Here is a 23388-nt window from a genome sequence, read left to right as displayed (position 1 = left end):
TCTGTTGTGCACATGGCTACTGTGCAAGACATTGAAAACTCAAAGGAGGAGAGAAAAAAGAAAAAGAAAAGGAAGAAAAAAATAGAAACTTACTATTAAAGGGTTAAGTTTTGTAACCAAAGGTACTTTTTATATTGGATCTTGTCACTTAAAAATAGCTTCATATGTCAATTATTTAATGAAAATAATTTAAAATGTGTCACATCAATAAATTTAACTATATATTAAAAAAAATTAAAGAACAAAGATCAGTATATCCAAATTGATTTATTAAAGCCAACAGCCGATAAACCAATATTTTGTAGATTTGTATAGAAATTTGATAAGTCTTAGTTACAATATCCATATAAAATTCAGTCATTTTACTAATGATAAGCCCCAAACAAAACTTAATATATATAAGTTATAACTACAAGTAGTGAATTAAATAATGTTATAATACAAGTACACAAAGTTGCTTTAATCCCCAAAGGATGATATATATGAGAAATGTTAAAGCCACACAAGGCTTTTCCCGACCTAGGATCCCGACTTGAAGTTCTTTTTTTTAGTGATTAAGAAAATAATTTTTTAATGATATTGTAATTTTTTTAAAATAATTTATAAATATTTAAAGAAAAATAAAAAGAAATATTCGTCCAGTCAGTTCTCATGTGTGGGCCGTGGCTGTAGGTCCACTCTATATATATATATATATACATGTACAAGTAAAGATTAGGAATATAGCCATATAGGGGTGATACTGGTTTTTCTGCAGCCAGAAAGCAAAAGTGGACTCATTTTAAACAAAGTAAGCATGATATTAAAAAAGGATGGACTTTCGAAATTAAAAATAATAATTGAAGGCTGACACAGTGTCCACTGAGTGATACAGTTATGTATTCAGGATGCCAACCTACATATTTCTACTTTAAGAAGCATATGTTTCCCTTTTCAAATTCCTTAGATTATGTGTTTCGATTTCATTATATGTTTCGATTCCATTAAATTATTTTTATTAAGTAAATCTAACAGATCTTATAAAATCATATTAGTTTGTAAGTTTACTTTTATATAATTTCTTTGTGTATATAACAGTTCTCTTCTATTAATTAAAATCTAAGTTTATTGATGTATCTTAATATGATACGTTAAGAGCATTGTTACCGTACCGACCAGTATAGCCAGTATATTCCATACCGATCATTGGTTCGATACAGATATTACATCTGTTTTGTATTGCCCCAAATACCGATCAATACTGACCGATATTTTGGTTTGTACCGGCCTATATTTCGGCCTGTACTAGCCGATATTTTGGCCTTTATTTTTTATTTTTTCTATTTCTTCAAATTACAAGCTTATTTTTTGACCCCAAATTCAGATAAGCTATTTATAATTTATATATATATAATTTATTTATATATAAAATATTATTTTAAAATATAATTTATTCATATATCGACTATTTCAAAACGGTATCGGTATCGAAATATTTCGTTTTAATGTCTTGATCGGTACGGTCTCAGTGCGGTATTCAAAACTGTGGTTAAGATAACTGTTATATACAAATTGACGTGATTTAATATGATATGTTAATTATAACGTTAATTTTATTATAAAGTAAATTTTATATATTACACAAAATCATGTCAATTTATAAATTTATTTTTATATAATACTTTTGTCATCGTAACGCTTCTCAACAATAGTATTATAAAAATGATTAATTGCGGTTTTCTGAAACCTTAATTATTTCCTAGCACATGTTGATGCATGCGCATTTTTATTAGTTCACTCTTTACATTCTCAAAAGCAGGAGTAATCATAGGTCTGAAAAATCCAGGCGGAGGTATAAAGGGGAAATTATTTTTAGGTGGCAAAGAGCATTGTTTATGTTAAGCAAAAGGTAATTCCTGTGGCAAAAGGGCACCCACCCTTAAAAAGACCTTAAAAAGAAGGGAAAAGAGACCGTGAGAGTACTCATGAATTATTTCACATTCCCTTTTCCCATGTTGGTGGCTTTTTTGTGCAGAGGACTGGGCTTTTGCTATGCCCTTTTTCATTTTAAATATAATTATTTTTAATCACATTTATCGACTTGTGCATATTTTAAGTGGTTGATTCAAAACCACTAGAATGCATCCTATTTAATTAATAAATAAAGAAAAATGATAGTTGCACTTGTAAGTGTACAAGCGTTATTTAATTATTTTAAAAAAAATGAATAAATACGGAACTTATATTAAACCAAATTAATTTTTTTAATAATGAACCCTATTTTTTTTTAAATACTTGTTCACTCTATGACTATGCATAGTATAACTCGAATTGGAATTTCAGTCCTGCAGTGTCCTTCACCATCAGCCAAATTTCTGAAATATACTCTCCTGCCTTTAGGCGGATTTTATTGCTGGTTTTTGTGGTAATGAATGTATGGTGCAACTAGAACTACTTATATGTAAACTATGTATCGGTTTTTCATTAAATATAACACTCAACCGAAGGAAATGACAAAATAAAACAACTTTCTTGAGTTTCTTACTCCCAAAACTTCTTCTGGTGTCAAGATCACCTTCTCCATACAAAGCACAAAGTAAGCTGGAGAGCGATGGCTTACAAACTGTTTAAAATAACCAAGTGCTCGAATAATCTCAGCTGCCATTGCTCTAACTCTAAGCTTTTGCATCAGGATCTCAATGTCGACCACAAGAAAACTCTCATATGTGTATATATCTTAGTACATTCCTAGTATTTCATTTGGAGGCCACCAAACTTCTGATTGACTATCAATCTCATCATACAACTCAAGTCAGTATGTAATTTTTAAGTTCTCCAGCTTCTTTTTCTATAAACTCTTTAGTGGGCAATGAATTACCATCCTCACATACACATAAAATTATGAAATTGATTCAGACAAAGTTTCATTCATAACTACCCCCAAGTCATTGATATTGCCTCAGAAAGTCTCTCTAATAATTTCATCACCTAAGTTCCATATACATACAATCTGTTGCTATGAGATGACAGCTCTCAAGTTCTTGCCAACATAATTTTTATTTATTGATAAACTATACTTTATAGACGAAAAAGATAGACATAGCCCAAGTACAAGGGACAACCACAAATGGTCAAGACCTAGAACTCGATATACCACTGCAGATTTTGTAACTCCTCATCGAGCTGTAAGCATTTGACATCGGATCATTCCCACTCAATTGTTGCTGGCGGCTTTGATGTAATGTCTTGAACCACTTGATTTACTCCCCGAACACTGTTGCAGATCTTTTGTGCCACATCATCAAGGAAGTTGTGCTCAAAATAGTACCTGGAATCTCACAATTTCAAAGTGGAGACAAAGGTAGACAAATGTGAGCATTTAAAATTGTACTAATGAAAATCACTAGTAAACCTAAAAATAATTTTTTGGAAGAGTGCACCACTATAGGCGATACCAATTCAAGAGCAAAAAGTTCTTGTCAGAAAGCGAGGACATATGCAAGCTAACAAAAATATTTTGCAACATGAGACACTAAATTGACCACTGCCATTGTTCATGGTAATTGGCATACATCTTTGCAAGGATGGAGAGCAGAAGGGTTAGCATATTTGCAGAAAGAGAAGGATAGGCAAGAAATGAGGAGGTGATAAACCTAATATCCTCTTCATTACTGAAAAACATTTCCTACTATCTCGTTCTCACTCCTTAAAGCTTGAATTGCTTGGGTGCTTGCTTGCAGGTTTTCACATCTTTTTTGGGTCTTCCACTTATCCTAGGTGAGCTTCAGCTAGAATCATGTCACCCCCTACATTTATCAGTCTTGTGGCGGGGCAAAAACATATGAATGCCAGACCTCCGTTTAGTAAATGTGCAAATGAACACATTTGACAAGCATATATGTCTAGGGTATATGGTTGAAGCACACACACACATCTAACTTCTCGTAGACAGACAAGGCTGCTCGATCACAACTTGCCTATCTCACACCCCAGCTTAATTTAATAATAATAAAAAAATCCGTAAGTATTTCCAGTCTAGTGTATAAAACAAGTATCCAGCCAAATAATGATCAAAAGCTCGTGTTCTGGACAGAAATGGGGACACTATAAGCTAATTCATAATTTAAACACCTCTAGCATATCCACACACATGCACAAGTAACTGGTAGGATGTTTGAGTCCTAAAGTATTCATCTCACAAATGATTGACATGACCATATGTTCCAGAACTTGCATGCCTAAATTATAGAGAAAAGGCTGCTAAAAGGTTTTATAAAAGATAAATACTTAAAAACTGCATGGCAGTAGCAAATATATAAATAAATAAATAGAAAATAAGAGAAACTCGCCAATCTGCTGTCATTCCATCTTGACTGGTAACAGTTCTCAGAGCAACGACATGAGAATGCGTTCTATGATCACCTTGAACTCCAACTGTTCTTACTGGTAAAAACACGGCAAGAGCTTGCCATATCGAATCATATAGCCCAGCATGCTTGATTGACTGAATGAATATCTCATCAACCTGAAAAAACATTCACAAGGGATTGACGTTAAAAGGTAACCAAGAAAACCAATGAATCCAGGGAAAAATGACAAACACTTGGCGGAGGATTTCTAAGGCATTGCCTTCAGTTACATCACCTAACACTCGTACTGCAAGACCAGGCCCGGGGAATGGATGGCGCTTGAAAAATGGCTCCGGCACATTCAAAATCTTTCCTAGTTGACGGACCTGTACACATCATCAAGTAGGAACCAAAATAACATCGCTGGATAAGAAAATAGAAGCCACTAGGGAGGTTGGAATGGCACCTCATCCTTAAAGAGAAGTTTAAGAGGTTCAATCAGCTTCAGTTTCATGTCCTTAGGAAGCCCTCCAACATTATGGTGGGTCTTGATCGTATGGGAGTGTGTTCTTCCAGTTCCAGGGGGTGGACAAGATTCAATCACGTCTGGATATAGAGTCCCCTGGACCAAGTAAGCTGGTTTATTTACCAGTTTGTCCTTCAACTCTTGGGCAAAGGCATCGAATATGGAAATAAATTACTTCCCGATAATTTTCCTTTTCATTTCAGAATCTACCACACCTTTTAACTTGTTAAGAAATTGTTTTGTTGCATCAACACAAGTAACTGGTAAATGAAGATCCCTTTCAAGGGTTTCCATCACACATTCTCTCTCCTTATACCTGTAGGAAGCAGAAACCATCGATAAAAATCCTCATGAGGAAGACACTAAGAGCAATGTTAAGTCCATCACATAAACAAATGTCCTCCAAGTATTATTTTGATCTTTGTTATTTAGAACATTCTGCAAAACAAGTATGGAACTGATAATTGTGTCCTCAGAAGAAGCTGTTCGCACTCTCACCTCAATAAGCCACTGTCAACAAAAATACAATGGAGCCTGTCTCCTATTGCCTTATGCACAAGAGTAGCAGCAACTGCAGAATCCACACCACCTGATAGGGCACAGAGTACATTATCTTCATTCCTCACTGTACTTTGGATCACTTTGATTTCCTCATCCAATATGCCTTCCATATTCCATCCAACAGTGACCCCACAAACATTAAACAGAAAGTACCGCAGTGTTTCCATTCTTTCAGGCGTATGTGTCACCTGCACAAAGAATTATTCCACATAGTAATGCAGTTCATCAGTAACAACCCAGTAATGTGTCACCCACTCTGATACTTCCGTTCCTTTTCGTTTTCTCCATCAAGTTTTACTCGACTGGCAACAAGGAAAAAAGAGGGAAAAAATCTCTTATCGCTCACATTCAAGCAGCTCCACCTTAAACCATTTGCAAACCGAAGAAACTTATGGATCGCGTCCATTTCGACTAACGTACTAATACACGCATCTAAACCCCACAAAAAATAAACATAACTCAAAATCCTATCCATATTAAACAAAAACACCAAAAGCAATTTCCAAATAATTACGCCAAGGTACAAAAAGGACTCATGCCGAAAACCATATTCCAGAAATCTACCGGTTTTTCAAGAAGCTGAACCTCTTAGAACCCATCAATATTTAAATAAATAGATGAAGTATACAAAGCATGGACTCTGATTTTGAAATAAGTAGATTTACTCTATCATTATAATCATAACTTTTAAGAAAAAATTTATATTGATAGAGAGAAAAAATTTATTATTTATTTTCAATCAAAAGAAAAGCCCAGTTACCTCCGGGTGATACTGGAGACCGTAAAACCTCTTTTCCCGGTTTTCGATGGCAGCCATTGCACCTTGCTGGCCACGCGCCACGACCTCGAAGCCATAGGGCAGCGCCACCACCTCATCGCCGTGGCTCATCCACACAAATTGCTTATCCCCTATCCGCTTCGACCCAAACAGCCCCTGGGCCGAAGACCGCTCGACGTGGATCTCCATCCTCCCATACTCCTGCTTCTCGCCGACCACGACCTCCCCACCAAGCCTCTGGACGATCAGATGGAGGCCGTAGCAAATACCCAAAACGACGACGCCGTTGGACTGCGCCCACTCTGGGAAACCGGGCGGGAACGAAGGGGAATTAGGAGTGTGGACGGAGTCAGGTCCACCGGAGAGTATAACGACCCGCGGGTTGAGTTCTGTGATGGAGGAAAGCGGGGAGGTCCCGGAAATGTAGAGGGAGAAGATGGAAAGGGAGCGGATTCGGCGAGCTATGAGGTGGGTTTACTGTGAGCCAAAGTTCAGGATCAGGACCAAGTCCGGTTTCACAGCCTTTGAGTCCATAGCCATGTATGCTCTCTTGGGTGCTGGTCTGGTGGTGGTGGTGCACTGGCTATGGCAAGCAAAGGTGGGGTTTTTAAGGTTTGAAGTGGTCTGGTTTTTGGCGGGAAGTAGTAATGGCATTAACTACTTTCGTAGAATTCGAACAGGCAGTAGTTCAGTTGTAGCAGAAGTTCTCAGAATTAAGACCATAGAGGGAGGACTCAAACATATATAATTCAAGCAATAATTCCTACATGGGAAAGCTCACCATGTAGGTATAGGTTGCCTCCAGTGCTCTTGACATATTTTGCAAATACCTTCTCAAGAACAGCCACTTCACTTGGCTGCACTGCTTTGTCTGTTAGCCTATATATTTGCTTGTTAAACCTAAATCATTTAGGTAGTCATTATTTTTAATCTACAGTAAATCTTCAAATCTCATATTTTAATACTAGTTGAGGTGCAACGTGCGATGCACGTTTGCTTCATTGCATTGTTTGGTTAATTTACAGAAATTTATCAACAAAAATATTATACAGATATACACAACAAAATCAGTTATAAATTTGTTTTTTCCTTTTGCTCTCCTTCTAACTCAGGGCCATATTGGACATGACTAATTGAAATAACATTGAAGTTTTTGTGTCTTTGTTGGTTGAATATTTCTGGTTCTACAGCAAGTTGAATCATCCATTGACAGCCAAAAAAATAATATTTTTGATAAAAAATTGATCCTAATCAAAAATTTAATATTGGGAAAAAAATCTAATAATTCAAGTGGAGTATAGCATTTACGTTGAGCTTAACACCCTCGACCTGTAAGAATGATATGCTAAATACATTATTGATGTCTACGGTGATTTGTAACCAACTCAATTGTTTTTATTTCTTTATATCATGCATAAATACCAACAGCTGTAGACAAACAAATACATTGAAAAACAGAGAGTTTTCAGCAACGTATTCTATTTTTTCAACAGTACACACATACCAAGTTAATTAATCCTAAAAGGGGAAAGAAAATACAATGTTTTGACTGCAGTGAACAAACCACATAACAAGATTGGTGTCATTTGTCATGCCAAAATATGGGAAATTAGAACATAACAAGTTGTCTCCTACAACAATAATAGATTATACCCAGCGCATCCTTGAGGAGTTCAAGCTTGCATGGAGTGGTGGGCAAGCCAATTTCTGACTTGCTGACAAGCAAAATTATACAGTTTATAGTTGTTCAGAACATCAGAAATATAAAACTACTAAAATAAATAAATATGATATATTGAAAAGATGTGGCACGTAAGCCACCTTTAAGTCTCCCACAAGAAGGTGTATTCTTTCAAAGAATACCTTTATTTTTAACAAAAGTCTTGAGTTTTAATGCAAAACTCATCTGCTTTTTTAATACCTAGATTTTTCCAAACATTTTAAACCAATTTTTAATTAACAAAACACATATCTTTATTTTTAATAAAAGCCTATTGCCTCCTCCTTAGACTGAACAGTCCAAACAAAATTGCTATTTTCGCTATTCAAAGAAAAGAAATGAATCCGCATATTCTGATAATCCAGAAAGATTTAACTCTTACAGAATTTCTAAAAAGCGGAATATTTATCAAACCAAATTCTCAACCAAAATAAATAGAAATAACAATCCTAAACATCTTAAACAAAAAAATGAATTAAAATTCTTAAAAAACATACAAACTAAAATAAATAGAAATGACAAACCTAAACATTTCAAACAAAATAAATAAAAGCATCTATTTTTTTTTTCAAAAAGCTGGAAATGAAAATCCAACAATATATAAACTGAATTAAACATATTAATAATAAAATCTAAAAATCCAAAAATAGGAATGAAATAAAAAAATATGCATATTAAAACCGAGAAAAGAAACTAAAAGAGATGTACAAACCTCATAGCATCATCAACTGCAAATCAAAAAAAGTAAATTCCCTGCAAGAAACAAACCAACCAATTAGATTAACTAAAGGCAAAAAGACGATGACAAAGAAACACAAAAATAAAAAAAAATTAAAAAATCTCAAAGCATCATTAACCCCAAACCATACCATGCAAACTACTTTTATGCTGTATTCTTTTAAAACAAAAGTATTATACAGAAATCTCCATTATCAGAACCATTCTATCTTTAGTATAAAATAAAATAACAAAAGCAAAACCTCAACATAATTTAATTCATTGCTAAACTGTCATAGATACAAAAGCCATAAGCTCATAATATAATATGAACAACCAAAAGCCATCTTAAACCACATGTAAAAACAAAAATTAGAATCGTTATCCTGACATTTTCCAACAAAAAAGAAACAATTTTCAACGAAAAAGTAAAGAGGAAGAAGATAAAAATAATAGTTGAACCTCACTAATTGATTTCTATGATGCTTAATGTATCAATTCACAAAAGAGTTCCAAGAATAAGATATAAAATATACTAATAACCAGTTTTTCTATAAAATTCCGAACCAAGAAATTCTAACCTCAGCATAATTTAATCCATATATTGCTGAACTGTCACAAATACAAAAACCATAAACTCATAATATAAAATAAACCAGAAGCAATCTTCTCTTTGATAAGTATAAACCAGAAGCAATCTTAAACTCATACGCTCATACACATAAAAAAAAAAAAATTTTTTGAGTGCTTGTTTTACAATTTCCAGACAAACTGACGGATCAAAAGGAAAGAAATAAAAAGAAAAACAAATCCAGAAGAAATAAATATGCTTATTCTATCAATTCACTAACGTATTTGAAGAACATGATATAAAGGATACCAACAACAAGATATGAACCCAAAAAAAAAACAACTGGTCCTTTATAAAATAACAAAAATATTTAATTCCTTTTTATTCCATTCTATGACCCTGTATTTAAAATTAAATTAAATTAAATTAAAAAAAAAAACAGAAATATAAGATAAGATGAACCATAACCGATCCTAAAGCCACATGTACCAAAAAAAGGGTAGAATCCTTAAGAAGAAACAAATTCTACAAACTTTCCAACCAAAAAATTTGAATCTCAACATAATTTAACCCAAGAAGCCATCTTAAAACCATATGCATGAAAATAAGGAGGAAAAACCAGAACAAAGATGACAAGCTCGTGGATGTAAAGCATGCAGAGACAGGAATGGAGCTGCACAAAAGCATGCAAACTTGCAGGTGAGCCAAGTGAAACATTTGAGATTATGAATTACTGATTGAATAATCTTGCTGGCAGAACTAAGATAGGAAAAAGAGAAAATAAGTGGATATCATGATATAGGACTAACAATAAGTGTAACAACTGCACTTAGAGAGAGAGAGAAAAAACCCAAGCAAATGGATGAAGAGAAACCCAACATAAATGATCCTTTTCATAAGCATAGAAATCTGGGGATGAGGATGAGGCCCCCCAAATAACAGTTAATGCCTAGCAAAATAAATAAACTATAGAAATCCAAATCATCATAACATTAACAAGTGAATGCACTCTGTCCGTGCATTGAATAATACTAACAATATAGAGTATATCCAAATGCCCAAAGTCTTTTTGCAAAGCTCTTCTTATATACTTTTGATAATTAAAGTTACTTCATTCTGAGAAGTGGGCCTGGAATTGTAGTACACTCAAGACTGAAAAAAATATATATGATCAATCAAGGAAATTGATAGACTTGAATTTATTAAATGGGTAATTGGTTGAAATCATAATATAAACTTAATCTTCAACGATTTGAGAGCTATAAATATTTGCTCTTTTCTAAGACATCATATGACTAAGAAATGGTCTTAAATCTCTCACCTAAAGCGACATCGTTAATTTGATCGGTCTTGTATTCATCATCAAGAAATATTGCTATATGAGGCTGCACAAAAAAAATTAAAAACAAAATTAGAAACTCGAGCTATTGTGAAACCCAGACTATTTAACTCCAAAATTCCCGAGTTTCTTGAAATCTTTAAAAAGGATGGGCTTGTTGCTATTCTCCAAGGTCTTGAACCCAGAATCAGTGCATCTTTCTTGGTCCTAAAAAAGTAAGGGAGAAAAAAATGTTTGCAGATGTAACCAAGGAGGAAGGAAGCTGAGAAATGCAACAAGCAATTTCATAAATAGTTCTTGTTGGATTAAGAGCGGAATTCATAAAGTATAAAATATTTACTTACCCAAGCAAATAAAAGCTTGCTTTTCTACCCTTTCATTATACAATCCAAAGCGTTGTTCAAATACCATCTATTTACCATGCATTTGGATGAAGGTTTTAAGCCATTAGAACCTCAAAATAAAGCAAAATATTATTTAGAAACTTGAAAAGAAACACAATGAATGAGTTGGTGGGGCTTATGTATACTCACTCCATTGCAGAAGACCATATCCCAACTTTAAAAATTCAGACGCCGCTTTCCAAATGATGTTTGATGGGTGAGCTAAACCTTCATGGAGCTACATGATGAACTGTGAGTTAATCCCAATACTCGGTAAATGCAACAACTACGAAAACAAAACAAAAAAAAATCCAGTCAAATCCCATACAAAGAGAGTGATGGTGGCTGAGCTAGGCTTCTTTAGCCATGGACAGTGAAGAGAGAAAGAGAGAGAGAGAGAGAACTACTAAAACCACCATTTCTAAGGCATGGTGGAGGAGATCGAGAAGAGAACGGTAGATCTGGCTGGCTTGGCGTGGCTTTGTACGGTGACCCATTCCTAAACTGTCATAGATGCAAAAACCATAAATTCATAATATAAGATGAACAACCAGAAGCCATCTTTAAATCATATGTAAAAAAAAAAAATTAGAATCCTTGTTCTGCCATTTTCCAACCAAAAAGAAACAATTTTAAGCCAAAAAGTAAAGAGAAAGAAAATAAAAATAGTAGTTAAACCACACTAAGTGATATCTACGATGCTTATATTATCAATTCACAAAAGAATTCCAAGAACATGATATAAAATAAAGGATACCAACAACAAGATAGGAACCTAACAATATACAAACCGAGCTTAATATATTAATAACAAAATATATAAATCCAAAAAACAAAAGCAATAAGAAAATATACAAATCCAAAGTGAGAAAAAAAAAACCTGAAAGACATAAAAACCTCAAAGCACCATCAACTCCGAACCAAAAAGTGCAGATTCCCTACCAAAATGTGCAATTCCCAGCAAGAAACAAACCAAAAAAAAGACTAACTAAAGGGGAAAAAAAAAATAAAGCATCATCAACCCCAAACCATACAGTGCAAACTACTTTTGTGCTGTATTTTCTTGAACAAAAGTATTATATTGAATTCTCCATTAAAAGAACCTCTAAATTTTTGGTATAAAATAAAATAACAAAATAACAAAAGCAAAATATTTAACTTTTTTTTTCTTATTCGATTTTACTACTACTTTCATACTGTTGAGGAGGATAAAATAAAAAAAAAAAATTAACCTCAACAAAATTTAACCCATTGCTACACTGTCATAAATACAAAAGAGATGTACATTCCCTACCAAAAAGTGCAGATTTCCTGCAAGAAACAAACCAATAAATCAGATTAATTAAAGGAAAAAAAAAGATGACATGCCAAAAAAAAACTCAAAGCATCATCAACCCCAAACCATACAGTGGAAATTACTTTTGTTCTGTATTTTCTTTAACAAATGTACCATATAGAATTCTCAATAAAAGAACCTTTCTACATTAAAATTAAAACTCAATACTAAAAGAAGGATCATGTAAACATGAAAATCAAAACAGACAGCACAAAATTTTGAAACAGATCTTAATAAAAACTGTAACAGATAGCAGCAATTTCTTTTCTCTCTCAGGTTCTTCAAATTTTCAACCTTTTTCCCTTGATTTCTTAATGAATTATAGCTATAAAACATCCACAAATGATTGCTAATGGATGTAGCAATTTATAGCATGTAGAAAGAATACCTTGAGGAGAATTACTGAATTAGGCAGTGGAGAAACTCAAGAAGGTAATGTACTAACAGATTTTACTCTATCACCAGTAAATTTTCCATGATGCAGCAATAAATTATGTGTATACTAAATAAATTATGATACAACCATTCCTAGCATAGTAACCAAGCATCTAGATAATCAAGCATCCATATATATTAATAGTTACATTAGAGGGCAGAGAAATAGCGTGCCTGCTTTGAGTGTAGTGCTTTTTGACAATGCAGTGGATGCCTCCTGCTTCGGCAAAGCCTGAGAACTTAACGATCCACCTGTAATATCAACCTCAACGCTACTTATAAAAAACAAAAAATCCACCACAATGCTAGAGCTCCTTATACTGAAACCCAGTAGCCTGCGCAACTCGTTTAACAAAAGGATGTTGGAACAAATTAACACTTAAAAAAGGAATTCCCAGATAAAAGAAAAAAAAAAAAAAGGAACTAAGCCAGTGTAGCTATTATTCCACGATGGCTGAGCTAGGCTTCTCTATAATTACACCAAAGTATTCGCGATTTATCAATAAGACAATAACAAATAACAAAACTTCCTAAAAACTCGCAAAATAGAAATAAGTGTAAATGTTTGTTTAAGATATCATAGGCCTGTGGATTCTATAGTCTACAATTTAATAAACCTTTTTTTTTTTCTAACTAAGAGGAAAACAATTTAACAAACTTTAAAAGCCTTTTGTATGGCTGCCAGGAGTTTTCATCAAATGGGCCATAAAGAACCAAAACCTCCACTCAAGTGATATTAATTCAACTATCTAGCCCTGATTCTTTGGTTTCTGGAATTTTTCAAATCCCAATGCAGCAAAAAACATAAAAAAAAAAAAATTAAAATTTTGTTGTCTTTCTATTTTATCAGACCAATACCAGTCAATTTATAACTACTGCGATCAGTGATGCTGAACTGCAACATACATATACCAATATACCATCAAACTTAACTTGTTGTTTTTAAGGATATTTGTAAATTCTATTCTTTCAATTCAACAAAATCCTGATTCTACCTAAACAAAAGCCCTTTTTAATCTTTTGAAGACATGCAAGAGTCAAAAGCAACCGAGCATACCACACAACGGCTGTGTGTGTCAAGAGCAGCCGTCCATACTTCTCCATCATGCCACACAACGACATCAATGACAGGCCCCTCGTCAAACATAGAAACATCACAAATTAGTAACAAAAGAAACTTAGCAAATATAAAAACAAAAAGATACTTAGTACTTACTTCTGCTCGCTTTCGTAGAATATCATTTCTTTTTTGGAGGTCTTTAGGGGCCCTTTTCAGGTTTGCATCTTCCACTTTAGTGCGTTTCTAGAAAAATAATATATGATAAGTTATATTGCAAATCCTAATTAGCTCAAAAAAAATAAAATCCACAAAAATCTAAACCTCAATCAAGTAGAGTACTTAAAAAACCCATTAGGTTGTCCTAAGCAAACAAATGAAACACTGGTTATGATAAACAAATACATAAAAAACAAGGCACATGCCGTATATGCGAATCGGATAGGCCACCATTTGGAAAATGCTTTGAGCGTTCTTAAAGCCTCCTCTTTTAGAGCTCTGTTTCTACTCATAGACAGAAACACCAACCCTGTGGCCTAGTAAATGTAAGGACTATAGTTATGGCGTCGTCTGAGAATTTGGCAAGTATCGAACCTTGGGCCTTCCGTTCGGCCTTCGCGGATTCGTGGATATCCGAAGCTTTTGCTCGCGACAACGACACCCTCACCAAGGCTCTCCAGAAATCTTTCTGCGGTGCTAACTTGGACTTCCTGCAGACCGATACCATCTCTCCCTTCCTCAACCTCATCAAGCCCGACACAGCGCCCACCACCCCCTACCGTCTCAAGTCTCTCTGGCGGCTCCGAACCAGAAACGGTGGCCCCCCAAAAACGCCAGTGTAACTCGATTCTGGCGGCACCGGCGGGAAAGGTTTCGAAACGGAAGTCTCGCGCTTCGAAGTGGTCCCAGACGACCTTCATCACGGCGGATCCGGCCAACTTCCGTCAGATGGTACAGCAGGTGACCGGCGCGAGACTCGGAAACTCGCAGATGCCGGTGGTGCCGATCCTGAAACCAGAACCCCAGAGACCTGGCAGCAGGTTGCCGGGGCCGGGATGCCTACCGACCCTCGATACGTAAGCTTTTTTGCTGGACCATCACCAGCAGCAGGCGATGCGACCCAACTCGGCTGCTGGAGCCATAACTGGGGTTTCTAGTGCTGGCCAAGTCTCTTTCGGGCCAAACATGGGATTAGCTGATGGTAGCGGTATTGGTGGTCTAAATTCTTCCGAAAAAATCTCTGACACAATTTTATTAAAGACCAAAATATCCTCTTAAAAACCGACACAAAGGAAGAAGAAAAAGGTTAAATAAGTAACTATCTAATAACACAAAAGCAAATAACGAGTGAAAAATTACTGTAGCTCATTACTGTTCTTAACACTGTTTCTAACACTGTAGCACGTCGATTCCCACTTTTAATATATAAGAGATATTTCATCTATTTATTATAATATATAGTGATGTTATTATTTTAATATAAATATTATAGAATTCACTTTATGTGTCTATCTTTCTTTTTAAATCTTAAAATTTCCTATAGAGTTATTTGTATGCAAGAATTAATTGATTTATATCTTTTTTTTGTCAAGCTGATATGATTTGTTCTTTCTTTCTTTGCAAGGATATGCTTGTTCATCAACGTTGGCCTTGCTTTCCCTGGCCGTTGAGCTTGCATACACATGCATTACCATTTAATGCTGACTAATGTTATATATAATTTTAAAGGTTTGTGAAACCTACGATGAACAATCAAGTATGCTTTACTTTTTTTTTTTTTTTTTTAAAGTGATTGCACCATATTTATATATTTGAAGTCGGTACAAATTATTTTTCTTATGTATTAAAGTTTGAGAGATATAAAAGAATTATATAAAATAAATCTATAAATTGATGTGATTTGATATGATACGTTAAATTATAAAATTATTTTATTTTAAAATATACTTAATAAATACCATAAAATTATATCAACTTATGAATTTATTTTTATATAATCTTTTTATGCCTGTAATTCTATAACAGATAATTCATGTGGACCATCCTTCGGTCGTTTGGGTTAGGTTTGTTCTATTCGTACGACACATAGTTTTAGCTTTGAAGCCAGGCCCGAAATGAGAAAAGCACGTCCAACACGGGCCCAACTTAACTTATCAGTTATCCCACAACAAATTCCAACATAAGCGTCACTACCTTTGCACTTAATTTTATTATCTTTGTTTATATTAATTAATTTTACATAAATAAATTGTTTAAATAAAAAGTTAATGATTTATGCAATCTTGTGTTAATTATATCAAAAACATATATTGCATTGAAACTTGAAAGTATTTATGAGTGGTTGACACCTAAAACTTAGACTTTGGGCTTAAATGCTAATCGTTTCCAAAATTTGAGAGAATTTTTTTAAGTGAAATGATTTGTATGGTCTCGGTATTATGTAATTTTTGCACCTTTTTTTTTTTTTAAATATAGATAAATATAAAAATTACTTAAAAATTTAATGTTTTAGTAATGAAATAATTTTTTTTCGACCTGTACACTTAAAATTATATCTAAAATATTTTTTAATTATGTGCTCAAAATTTAGTACTATATTTATGTATATTTAGATAAAATTTGAATAATGTGATGAGATGATATGTGATAAGTTGAGATGTAGGTTTTGTATTAAAGTTAAATAAATTATTGTTATGATATCAATTATTATTATTATTATTTTAAAAGTTAAATTATTTATTATATTTTGTACTAAAATTTAAAAAAATTTAACAAACTTTTGTATCCAAATTTAGTCTTAAAAATTTAATTTTTGGAATGTTATAATTACTAAAATCTCGTTTGATTACACATATGAGATGAAATGATATGAGATATTTTAAATAGTAATGAATAAAATATTGTTCTATTATAATTTTTTAATATTAATTTTGTATTGAGATTTAAAAAAGTTAAATTGTTTATTATGTTTTGTATGAGAATTTGAAAAAATTGTAATAATGAGTTGAGATGAGATGTTTTGGATTTTGATAATCAATCGAGGTCTAAAAAATTTCATAAAATTAAATGTATAAATTGATGTGATTTGATGTAATAACTAAACTATAAAAATATTTTTATTATAAAATAAATAATATCATATACTAGATTTTTAATTTATATTATTATATAAAATATAAAATATTTATTTTTAGAGTTTTGCTACATACAAGCACAGTCGCGCACTAATCTGTATACTAATACTGATTTATTCATACTTAAAATTTAAATTAATATTATTTTTAATAAAATTTATTTTTTAATCAATCACATCATATTAATATACAGATTAGTAAATAATTATATTTATAACTATATTTTTCATTTTATATAATAATAGATGGAGCCGCCGTCATTAATCCAGCCCTCCGAAACTGAAAGCACAAAACCCTATCCCCCGTCTTCCCTCTAAAAACTCTCTCTCATGGCCTTCACTTTCATCTCGTTCCCACGCTCGCTGTCGGCACCACCACTCCCCTTCTTCTCTCCAAAACCCCAATTATTTCCCTCCAAACCCAACTGTCTTTCTTTCACTTCTTCTCCAATTCTCACTCTCCGACCCCCCACCGCTATCGGACCCGACGGCAACTTCTACCCGGAACCTTCGGACGACGACCCACCCGAAGCTGCGGAAGATTCCGGCCATGGAGTATCCAAGTTCCAGCAAATTTATCGCCAGGCCGCCCGTGCCCGGAAGCTCGCAGAGGATGACTTTGAGAAGAACCAGTCCACATACCTCTCCGCCATTGCTGACGTGGAAGACCCTTCCGAGAATCCCAACGCAGAGGACGACTCCGGGGATGATTTATTCGGCGACATAGATAAAGCCATTGCCCTGCAGCGCAAGGAGTTCGTGAAGAAAGGGCTTCTGAAACCGAACCCGAAGAAGAAAGAGAACGCGGAAGTTGAGAAGATCGAAGAGTTGGAACCCGAAGAAGTCGTGGATTTGGACGAAATCGACGAGCTTCAGGGACTCAGAGTGGTCTCGGAGGGCTCGGACGAAGACAGCTCGGAGAAATTCGACGAAGAGGTTAATAAATTCGGTGATAACAAACGCGGGCCTTCTTTAGATTCATCGTTTGATTTGGATTTTGATGGTTATGGTAAATCTAAGACTAGGATTGTGGAACCCAAGTTCAAGATGAGTTTGGCTGAGCTTTTGGATGAGAGTAAGGTCGTACCCGTGTCGGTTTATGGTGATTTAGAGGTCGAGATTACCGGGATTCAACATGATTCCAGGGTGGTTTGCCCCGGAGACTTGTTCGTGTGTTGTGTCGGGAGGAAAACTGACGGGCATTTGTATCTAACCGAGGCTGATAAGAGGGGGGCAGTGGCGGTGGTGGCGAGTAAGGAGATAGATATAGAGGAGACATTGGGTTGTAAAGCATTGGTGATTGTGGAAGACACCAATGCGGTTCTTGCGGCATTGGCCGCATCCTTTTATAGGCACCCGTCAAAGAATATGGCTGTCATTGGGATAACGGGGACAAATGGAAAGACGACGACGGCATATTTAATAAAGGGCATGTACGAAGCGATGGGATTGAGAACTGGGATGTTGAGCACGGTTGCTTATTATGTCCATGGGGATAACAAATTGGAGTCCTCTAACACGACCCCGGATGCTGTTTTGATACAGAATTTGATGGCGAAGATGCTCCATAATGGGACTGAAGCGGTTGTCATGGAGGCTTCTTCTCGTGGACTAGCACTAGGTAGGTGTGATGAAGTTGATTTTGATATTGCTGTTTTCACAAATTTGACGAGAGACCATTTGGATTTTCATGGGACTGAGGAGGAATACAGGGATGCAAAGGCTAAACTATTTTCAAGGATGGTGGACCCGGAGCGAAACAGGAAAGTTGTCAACATTGACGACCCAAATGCACCTTTCTTTGTAGCACAAGGGAACCCAGATGTGCCAGTTATTACCTTTGCTATGGAGAATAAGAATGCGGATGTCCATCCGCTCAAGTTTGAGCTCTCCTTGTTTGAGACACAGGTTTTGGTTAATACACCTCACGGCATACTGGAGATTTCATCGGGGTTGCTTGGGAGGCATAATATTTATAATATTCTTGCAGCCGTGGCGGTTGGAATTTCTGTTGGAGCACCGTTAGAAGACATTGTCAGAGGAATTGAAGAGGTTGATGCAGTTCCTGGACGGTGTGAGTTGATTGATGAGGAACAGGCTTTTGGAGTGATCGTGGACTATGCTCATACTCCCGATGCCCTGTCTAGACTACTTGATTCAGTAAGAGAGCTTGGACCTAGGAGGATTATCACTGGTATGCTCGTGTTTCCTTTTAATTCCTATTCTAATTTCTATGGACTCGTAGAAAGACAGATGCTCAAACACAGATATAGACATAGAGACTTAGAAAGTCTCCCTCCAGAACTGATTCATATAGTAACAGTATTAACGATATCGTGGCAAAAGGTATCCGTTTTCAGTCTTTTGACTGTTGCTGAAGGAAAGTGGTGATGTCTAGGTTCACTGTTGTTTTAGCACCAAAATTTACCGGATATGAAGATTCTCACTCTTCTTCAGTTAATTATACAAACTGCCTTGAGTTATTAAAAAAATTATGTAAACTGCCTTGCAAGATTCTTGGTACTTAAATGGCTTGATGAATCTTAGGTTTGTCGAGCATTACCAATCAAAAAAAAGTTTCTAGTTGAGCATCCATGGTTCTCAATTCTTTAAAATTTTTGTTGCAAGAAACAGTGTATAAATTGGATACCTTTCCTGATTAAAATGCATGCTTTTTGTGAAGTTTTTGGTTGTGTTGGCGAGGGCGAGCGGGGGAAGAGACCAATGATGACAAAGATTGCCACGGATAAAAGTGATGTGACGATTCTTACATCTGACAATTCAAAGAATGAAGATCCATGTATGTATACTTGACCATTCTCTCTAAGGAACGAATTCCTACATTGAAAATTGTTACATATAAGAGAGTAAGGATTGTCCTGTAGCACTGACTAAGTGCGTGGTCATCCTTCCTTGTGATTTTTCTCTTTATCAAATTCTTGGAAGCATGATGCTTGTTGTATTATGTGGCTCATATCGAGTGGAACACGTATCCAGAGAAAGCAGGCTGATGCCAGAGTGGATCGAGAGGAGCGTACATGGGTATTTTAGGAATTTTCTAAAACCCCCTGTACGGCTAGGGTTAGTAAAAGGCATATGACGTAACCCTAATTTCATATAGTGAAATTTCAGCTGCCGCTCGCTCCCTGTAGATGTAGACACATTGCCGAACCACGTTAAATCTCTATGTTATTTTGCTTTCTCTTTTCCGTACAATTCATCATAATTGCCGCACATTTTCACGACAATGCTAATCCCTGGATGTTTCATCAACTTTAGTGGACATTTTGGATGATATGTTGGCTGGCATAGGATGGACGATGCACGATTACCTAAAATATGGTGAGAATGATTACTACCCACCTCTTCCCAATGGTCATAGGGTTTTCCTGCATGATATCAGACGGGTGGCTGTACGTTGTGCTGTCGCCATGGGGGAGGAGGGTGATATGGTTGTAAGTTCTTGAACCTCCATCTTATTTCTTTTATAATATATGCACAAACATCACAAAATGGGAAGGAAAAAAGTCACTCCTATCTAAAGGCTAGTTTGGATATCATAAAAGTTTCAGTTGGCTTGTTTCTATATTATCACTAATTCTGCAAACAAGTCGGCATAAACAAAATAAGAAATAACCCAAAAAAATTCTAATTAAATGCAATGGAAACTGATTTATATGTCAGTTGCTGTAAGCTCTTTTTTAACAAAGAATAAGGTTGACAAGAAGGAATTTTTGCTGCAGGTGGTTGCCGGCAAAGGCCATGAAACATATCAGATAGAAGGTGACAAGAAGGAATTTTTTGATGATCGGGAAGAGTGCCGTGAGGCATTACAATATGTCGATGAGCTCCACCAAGCTGGAATAGACACTAGTGAATTCCCTTGGCGGTAATTTAGTTAGCTATCATTTTATTTATCAAACAATTTAGTTAGCTATCATTTATAATAACTTATAGAATAGACTCTGAACTTACTGCTTCATCAATATCTTGGCAAGAATCACTTTGGTAATTTAAGGGGTAAATTTGATTAACTAAAATTGGCTTATCTGACGAACCGCCTCACAGGTACCAGTTCATTTAAATTTCTCATGCAGTGGGTTAAGCAACAAAAAAAAAAGTAGCTATAAAAATAATAATAGCCTTAAGAATAATAACATAATAGAGGACATGTACTCATAAAAAAAATAATAAATCTGTCCTTGCTAAAAGAAATAATAAATAATAGCATATATTCGTCTCCCTTTGCCATTAGATGCTGCAGGTGACTGGGAGTGATTGATGTAGTATTGAAGAAGTAGAGACAGAGTTTATGTTCATGATTCATAATTGTGTTTTTCTCTTGCCTATACGGCTGCAGGTTACCAGAGAGTCATTGATGTAGTTAAACGGAGTACAGAGAGCATTCAGAATAGTCTAAGAAAGCACTTGAAGGGTGATTTAGCTGATTGCACTTGGATCCGCCCTTCAATTCCTTTTAAGTATTACTGACATGGGGGCTATGTGGGTATTGGTTTTGGTCAAGTTATGTACCCTGTCACTGAAGAGAGTTGATTGGTGCTTCTTGCTTGAAGAGAGCACGGTAAGAATTCAGCATGATACATCAATCTTGGTTTACTTTGTGAATTGATGTTGAATATTTAGAAAAGTAATTACTTCTTTGGTATGTGAAGTTCATGAGTTTTATTCAATGAATCTTCAGAATATGACTTTAGCCTGATGATTTGATTGTTTAGGTATCTGGGGAAGCTAGACAAGTTTGGATAGTTGAATATAGAGTACAGGGTTGCAATAGAAATTTATAAAAAAGAAATTGAGAACTAGGAAAAACAGAGTGAAAAGTGCTCCTCCACTATACAAGAACCAAATATCATCATCCAAATTATTTGGTGTTGGATGGATTTTTGATAAACTCGTGTGGCTTATTGAAGATTTATTTAGTTAAGGTAGCACCGTTTAGTTAAATTGTTGCCCTTTTGACATATGTAACACCAGATAATGAAATCTCCAGTGGACATGACAAGAAGAAATTTAATAAAAGTGACAAAATCAGCTGGAGGAGTTGGCATGTTTACGTTTGGGTCTCTTGATGCTGGGGGACAGAAACCCACAACCTTTTCTTATTTGATCTCTTTTCTTTGCACTCGAGGTTGATTGATGCGACTAGCTACTGTTTGATAGCGGGGGTGGTTCATGCCTGATTGGCTATACTGATTATTTACATACATTTTCAAAAATAAAAATCATTCTTGGATGAAGATCTTGTTAACTTCTATTTCTCTCCAGGCTGCTGGATTGTGATTCTTAAACTCTCACAGAAACTCGAAAAAATCGGCCTTACGGAATTGAAGGTAAATTCTTGTGAGTTGGGTGTATTCTTATTGCCATGTAGAATGATTATTTCTGATCACAAACTTTTGGGACGTCAAAGACTCAAATTAACCTGTTTTTTGGTCTTAGAAGTTCAGCCCGAAGATCAAAATAATATACATAAACGTGTCTATATAATCTCACCTTCCTTCTTTTCTTCGTACTGACCACATGACGAGCAGTCCCCCAACAGTAGTTGAGAGTTTTTTTTAGTAATTTAATTGGTCTCTTTTATGGCTCCCACAGCCCAGGCTCAGAAAAAGAGATGCCCATTTCATTTGATGATACACTAATTAAGATGGTTGATCAAGGACAGTACTGTTCATGCTAGCAAGAAAGAACCTGGATCAGAACAAGGGCAAGAACTTGTATTTTTGTATTTCTTCAAATTACTCATTATCCAATGGCAAAGCCTTTCATAATCAAATCTCAACAGAGGAGTCCACGCGTCTATGTTCACGAGAGGACAACTTTTGTTATTTGGCAGGGAAACACTGTGTGACTGTGTGAGGGCAATTCCATATTTGCAAATGGCAGTAGGGTGAGATTGAAATTGCCAGAAAAAACAGAGGTCCTTGATATAAAAACAAATTAGAAATAATTAAGAAAAATATTACAAACACCGATGTTAAGCATGCATGTATAGAGTAATAAGTTTACGTATTTTCCCGGGGTCTCTTAATTTACGCTTGTTTTATGAATGTCTAATGTCAATTGAGTCAACCTTAAGACTACCGTCTCATTTTCCTCTCTCCCACGTTGCCGGAACCTATTCATTGTTACCATTTATAATTTTACGCACAATATTATATGTATTGAATGCCAATCTCATTTTATCAATGGTTTTTTAATTTAAATTTTGAATTAATAGATACTCGGTCTGAAGTTATTTTGTTTCATTTTTTCTTTCAAATAAATTAATAAAAATTTATTTAAATCACTAAAATTATAATTAAGTGAATTATTAATGTGGATTATGTAATTAACTTATTAAAAGATGTATTTAATTGTAATTATATTTATGATGTTGATAGTTACTACTTTCATAGACTTTGTTATGCATGATTATTAATAATGTTTTATATTAAAAATTAAAATTTTAACATTTTATATATAGTTAATAATTTTAAATAA

The 23388-nt window shown here is 34.8% G+C and overlaps 1 protein-coding gene, 1 long non-coding RNA gene and 2 pseudogenes across 3 annotated transcripts; 2 read left to right on the top strand and 2 right to left on the bottom strand.

The window, feature by feature from the left end:
• Nucleotides 1–2890: 2890 nt before the first annotated feature.
• On the bottom strand, nucleotides 2891–7052 carry LOC122288970 (annotated as a pseudogene).
• Nucleotides 7053–7799: 747 nt separating this feature from the next.
• LOC122290411 lies at nucleotides 7800–10951 on the bottom strand. The gene is made up of 4 exons (XR_006236381.1): nucleotides 10885–10951; nucleotides 10523–10586; nucleotides 8626–8666; nucleotides 7800–7908 (listed from the first exon to the last, which is right to left on the bottom strand). It is a non-coding gene; the product is annotated as an uncharacterized LOC122290411 (long non-coding RNA).
• A 3262-nt stretch (nucleotides 10952–14213) lies between these two features.
• On the top strand, nucleotides 14214–15029 carry LOC122289375 (annotated as a pseudogene).
• A 2111-nt stretch (nucleotides 15030–17140) lies between these two features.
• LOC122289832 (UDP-N-acetylmuramoyl-L-alanyl-D-glutamate--2,6-diaminopimelate ligase MurE homolog, chloroplastic) lies at nucleotides 17141–22917 on the top strand. 2 transcript variants are annotated; one of them, XM_043097162.1, is made up of 7 exons: nucleotides 17141–19078; nucleotides 19568–19684; nucleotides 20164–20339; nucleotides 20628–20773; nucleotides 21245–21466; nucleotides 22171–22235; nucleotides 22501–22917. In XM_043097162.1, exons 1-5 carry the CDS (start codon nucleotides 17215–17217, stop codon nucleotides 21261–21263), a joined length of 2322 nt encoding a protein of 773 aa, XP_042953096.1. In that variant the 5' UTR covers nucleotides 17141–17214; the 3' UTR covers nucleotides 21264–21466; nucleotides 22171–22235; nucleotides 22501–22917. The 2 variants fall into 2 exon arrangements, with proteins under 2 accessions (XP_042953096.1, XP_042953094.1); XM_043097160.1 differs by lacking the exon at nucleotides 22501–22917 and having other exon boundaries at nucleotides 22171–22392.
• Nucleotides 22918–23388: the final 471 nt, after the last annotated feature.

This window comes from Carya illinoinensis, chromosome 12, assembly GCF_018687715.1.
Source record: "Carya illinoinensis cultivar Pawnee chromosome 12, C.illinoinensisPawnee_v1, whole genome shotgun sequence".
Classification (NCBI taxonomy): domain Eukaryota; kingdom Viridiplantae; phylum Streptophyta; class Magnoliopsida; order Fagales; family Juglandaceae; genus Carya; species Carya illinoinensis.
This window is presented reverse-complemented; position numbering and strand designations above follow the sequence as displayed.

What these genes read in the sequence shown, in the direction of transcription:
- LOC122289832 (XM_043097162.1), top strand. Translation starts at nt 17,215, where the DNA reads ATGGCCTTCACTTTCATCTCGTTCCCACGCTCGCTGTCGGCACCACCA. An exon ending in ACCTAGGAGGATTATCACTG is followed by an intron (nt 19,079 to 19,567) that starts GTATGCTCGTGT and finishes CTTTTTGTGAAG; the next exon opens with TTTTTGGTTGTGTTGGCGAG. An exon ending in TTCAAAGAATGAAGATCCAT is followed by an intron (nt 19,685 to 20,163) that starts GTATGTATACTT and finishes CATCAACTTTAG; the next exon opens with TGGACATTTTGGATGATATG.